Source organism: Arachis ipaensis, chromosome B09, assembly GCF_000816755.2.
Source record: "Arachis ipaensis cultivar K30076 chromosome B09, Araip1.1, whole genome shotgun sequence".
In the NCBI taxonomy this organism is placed as follows: Eukaryota; Viridiplantae; Streptophyta; class Magnoliopsida; order Fabales; family Fabaceae; genus Arachis; species Arachis ipaensis.
In genome coordinates, this window is record NC_029793.2 from 120,060,976 (window position 1) to 120,066,279 (window position 5,304).

Below are 5,304 nucleotides of genomic sequence, written 5' to 3' on the forward strand. Positions count from 1 at the left end.
AATTCTATTTTAATATTAAATTACATTTTTTATTTTTAATCCAATCAAAGAATTTTAAATAATCCTATACGTGTAATTTAGTATTTTAAAATTAATGCGTAAAATATATTTTAGTACTTTAAAGAATAAATAGTCAAATTAATTCCTGAAAGATCACTCGTTCTCTAATTTAGTTTTCGAATAATTTTTTTAATCAAATTCATCCTTTAAAGATTTTAAATTAATCAAATTAGTTATTCGGTCGATTCTATTATTAATGGCGTCAGAGTTTGTTGATGTAGTACATTAAATAACATAACAATACACACCTAGTAGTCCTAATTGACTATTAACATTATTAGTTAATGAAATTAGATCAAATGAATCCCAAATTAAGAAATTCCAATACCTCAAGTTCTCTTCTCAATTAGACTTTGATTTGATCTAATTTCATAAATTTATAATGTTAATGTCAATTAAGACTCTTAGACTACGTTTGATTTTGAAAACAGGATAAGATAAGACACTGAGAATTAGACAGAAAAGACAGAGACATGCACAAATTAGTGTTCTTATATTTTGTTTGGTGATAAACTAGAACAAATATGAAAGTCTAATTTATTATCAATTTTTTTCATTCAAAAAATTTAGGAAGAAAAATATAATAATAAGAGTTATTAGAAAAAATAAGTTGTGATTCTTGTTAGTATCTCTGATATTTTTTCTGGTTAGATGAACATAAAATACACTAATTTAGTATCTCTGGACACAATATCTCTGTCCATGTCTCATCTGTCAAATATGATTTTATGTCTTTGTGTTTCTGTCTCAATGTCCCGTGTCTGTAAACAAATACACCTTTAGGTGTGTGTTGTGGTATCACTTAACGTGTCATATTAGCAAATTTTGACCCCATCAATAAAGAAAGTGACAAAAGGACTACCATGACTAATTTAAAATCTTTAAAGAATGAGTTTGAATAAAAAAAATTTCCAGGACCAATTTGAAAAACTAATGATCTTTTAGAGACTAATTTGATCATTTACTCTTACTTTAAATATGAACTACAAGGACATTTTTTGTTTTTATGTTTTGTTTTTAAACTAATGCTATAAAGATCTTTTAGTCTCTTAAAGTGGAATCTACAAAAAAAACTTTAAATTTTTCTTAAAGTTTAACTTTGTTTGAGTTATAAAGAAGGTATTTTGATTTTTTTAAATGAACTAAAAGTGTAATTAAGGTTTTTTTTTTAAATCAAATTTAAATTTTTAATTTCTAATACAATCAAACAAGATGAATTAATTTTATATTTTAGATTTATTTTTTTAAATAATTAACGGTAAAAGATTGTTGTTCTGAGTTGTTATCTGAAATCAAGGTGGATGTTAAACCTGGACGTGTGGTCCAAACACTTAAGGTTAAGGGTTTTAAGTTTTAACTTGTTCGTCGAGATGGTGGTTATTTTCGACCCGTATGAGTGACGCCATGTAGATACAACTTATTTTGTGGTTATCCATTCTTTATTCAGAGTGTGAGCTGGACCAATATTTAATGGGTGTAGGTATGAACAATTGTTTTGTTCTTTTTAAAATTAGTTATGAGAGAATTTTAGTTTTTAAAGTTCACATTTATTATATCTAATACAATTAAGAGTAATTACCCAATTCGGTCCCCAAGGATTTTAAAAGCGGTCATTTTAGTCCCCCAAAAAAATTAATACACAGATTAATCCCCATCGTTTTCTTCCATTAGACATATCAGTCCCCAGTCTATTTTCCGACGTGACTCATCAACGGAAATTGCTGACTTGGCACGTTAACTCGCACACGTGGCCGTTAAGTGTCCACGTGTGCAAAGAGGACAAAACAGTCCCTGGGCTTGTTAATTAAAAACGCAGTCGTATAAAAATACTCCTCCTTCCTCTTTCTTCATCTTTGAAGGTTTCATGAAACCCTAGTTCTTTATCTGCAGGAATCGACATATCTAGGTTCAGTTTCGATGATGCCAAGTAGAGGAAGTTCGTCTTTTTCGAATTGCCATGGAGGGAGACACGGTTTCTCCAGTCACCCAAATTCTCCTCTGATGCTGAACCAGTTGACACCTCTGTGTTTGACCTCCTATGCATATGGGTTTCTGAAGCAGGGACTTCAACTCTTCGATTTAATGGCATTAAGGTCATTCTGATGAGCGTTGGTAATAATAATAGCCTAGAAGAATCCTGCCATGAAGTTAGCACAAGAATGATGCTGTTAGATTATTCAAAGGTGACATTTTGATGAGTTTCCCATAATGTAAAATGCTAATAATACTTTTATTATTTTAAACATATGCATTATTTATGTTTTAACTAATCTTCCTAAATAGTTTTTGTTTAGAAATCTTTCAACTTTGTTGAATAGAAAGTGCTGGCTATAAAATGATGAATATATATTCATCTCATATGAGAAAGAGGTCATCTATACTGCGATTGATCTGCTGGTATTTCAAGCTTCCACCTCCAGCTTCCACCTCCACTGTCCAATGTACCACCCATTTGTGAGATTGAAGATGCTGATTTGAGACAGAAACTAATAGAGTTGCAGAGTAGAATTGATATATTAGAGGTTTATCAAAATGTAATCTCAAAGATTGACTCGAAGAGTAGAGGTTTCAATGTAGTATTTGTTTTCATGGTTCTAGCATTGTTAGCTCTGGCCATGGCAATGGTTATTGTTGCTTTGTAAGAGATTTAGATTGGACATATATTATATGTAAGTTTTCTTTTAGTTCAATGTTTAAATGCTATTTTGGTGAAGTTGCAAGAACATTTGTAATGATTTTTTGGATTGAATGGTAGTAAGTTAAAGCAAGTTTTCCAATATGTATGTTTGTTAAGAAATTTTTCATTGCATTATTAAGCAAAGCGTAAGCACCTAATGACTTCTCAATGTTATTTATCTGTGAAGTTGACACAAATTATATAGTTACTAATAAATGTAACAACATAATAGATCATTACTTTCAATACTAAGTAAATCACTATAGAGTATATATTTTATAAAATAGCATTCAAAACTTGAAAAAAGCTATTCATGTCATAGCAGCAAACTAACAATATACTAGAAAGTGTTAAAATACGGACTCTTCATGCATACAACAGCATGAAAACATAATAACAACCAAAAATAGAGAGTTTTCTACACAAGAATCTCTCATCCAAAACTAACATCATGATAGCAAAATAGAGTATTAAGAATATTTCAAGTCTTCATCCTTGATCATCAAAACACAGTTCAAACTAAGACACTAAAAGCCTAATGTTATTTATTCAGCATGCATCACTGATCACTTTTTTCTTGGATGCTTGAAATCGGGATTTGGAATAAATTGGAACATCCTTGATGCAGTACCCTTACTGGCAGTTGCCATTGTTTCAGCTGAGACCCCTCCAGTTGTTGTAGGTGGTGAAATTGGTGGTGGAATGCTCGACTGAATGGGGGGTGGTTTATATGGCCTGATGATAGGTTGCTTGGCTCTAGCACTATGTGGAATTGGCACTTGAAAATTTGCCTGACCTTGCGATGATGGTGATGTCATAGTTACCTGCATATAACGAGTAACAACTTGTTAGATTGTTAGATTATAAACCTCTGTATTAGAAGCAACACATATTCACTATTTTTTAACTTACCATATTAGGCATTAAACCCGAATTTGGTGTTTCTGACAGAACTTGATGCGCATTAACATTTACACTCTACAAGAGACCAAATAGCAAATCAAATTGCAGTCGAATAAAAAAAAAATACCACCACATTGATCTCAAAATAACTTGGTTGGGTTTGGTTTTACTTGTGTTTGTGGGGCTGATTGAGAGATGTTGACCTCTTCGGCGTTTTGGTTTAAGGTTTCAGAACTAGAACCAGCTCTCGATGTTGTTCTCCTATTTGGATTGGTTGGTCTTCTAGTTGTTGTTGCTGGTGGGCCTTTGCAGGTCTTGTAGTTGTGGCCAGTTTCTCCACACTTGCTACAAGTGACCCTAAATGTTTTCTTCACTTTGGTGCCATTAGTTCTGCTAGCTTCAATCTCAAATGGTTCTTTTCTCCTTCTCTTCACTGGTCTGCCTACTGGCCTCTTCAACTTTGGTGGAATCGGATTCATATATATTGTCTTCTCCCAATATTCCTCCGAATTAACTGGTTGAATGCAGTGTTGATATGTAGCTAGTGCTGCCCCAATCTTCAGCAGTGGGTGCACATATGTTTCAGGTCTATCCCCTCTTCTAGCAATGGCAGCAAGTGCATGGACACACGGGAGACCTATAAAGAAAAAGTCATTCAATAGCGGCAGATAACAATTCCATGAATGAAATTTAATAGTTCTCAAGGCAGGTAACTATACCAGTTAGTTGCCAGGCGTTGCAAGTACACTTGTTCTGAGACAGATTCACAGAAACCTTTGTAGATCCTTGTTGCACCTCAAAGATTCGCCTCTCATCGTCACCAACCCACACTGGGTGCCAATATCTCACACCTTTCATTATGTCATCAAGCCTCTTTTGTTGAGTAGGAGCCACTTGAGTGCCTATGTGTGTCTCTAACACTTGCTTGTATTTGGTCATTCTCCTCATGATATAGCACCGGAGTTCCTCACACATCGTTAGAATCGGTTTAGAACGATAATTCACTATTTTTGCGTTCCAAACCTCGCACATGTTGTTGGTGAGGTTGTCATATTTTGGCCCGTGACTGAAATGAGCCTTGGTCCAGCATGTCGGCTCGAATTTTGCAAGGTAGCTCCATGCTTCTTCATTGATCCTTTTCAACTTTTGCATGCTTGTTTGAAATTCTGCATCAGTAGTGCATTTAGCACATTCCTATACAATATTCTTAACCTGTTTATCCTTGTATCGATTCGTGAAATTTTTCCAGATATGCCTCACATAATTCCGGTGATGAGCGTGAGGCATAACTTCTTTTAATGCAGGCAACAGACCCTAAATCAAATAATATAATTAAATAATAAAATTATCAAATCAGCATATTAAATCAGCATAACATCTTTGTATTTTATTTTATTTTTATGTCAGAACAATCATGTTAATTAAAAAGAGTAATAAGATTTTGAAACTTAGACATAGCTATGTATTATCAGGATCTTAAAGAAACTTTTGTGAAAGCCTTTAAAGTTACAGCACATATATATATGAAGCACGCCTTTGTGACTCTATAATAAGTGACTATGACTTGATATGGCATAATAATGTATGTATTGCGAGACTTGGCAGCAAAGCATGCGTGCAAAAGTAATTGAATGGGTAAGTCGCCAATCCCTAAAACGGACCAT

At 33.4% G+C, this 5,304-nt stretch overlaps 1 protein-coding gene across 1 annotated transcript in view; it reads right to left on the reverse strand.

Annotated features, from left to right (window-relative positions):
• The window catches only part of LOC107615868, a 3,250-nt gene continuing 1,249 nt past the window's right edge, over window positions 3,304-5,304 (reverse strand). The window contains exons 2-5 of the mRNA XM_016317886.1: window positions 4,387-4,834; window positions 3,811-4,277; window positions 3,650-3,715; window positions 3,304-3,561 (exon numbers count right to left, since the gene is read on the reverse strand). Coding sequence (XP_016173372.1) covers window positions 3,304-3,561; window positions 3,650-3,715; window positions 3,811-4,277; window positions 4,387-4,834 — 1,239 coding nt within the window. The remainder of the gene's footprint in view (window positions 3,562-3,649; window positions 3,716-3,810; window positions 4,278-4,386; window positions 4,835-5,304) is intronic.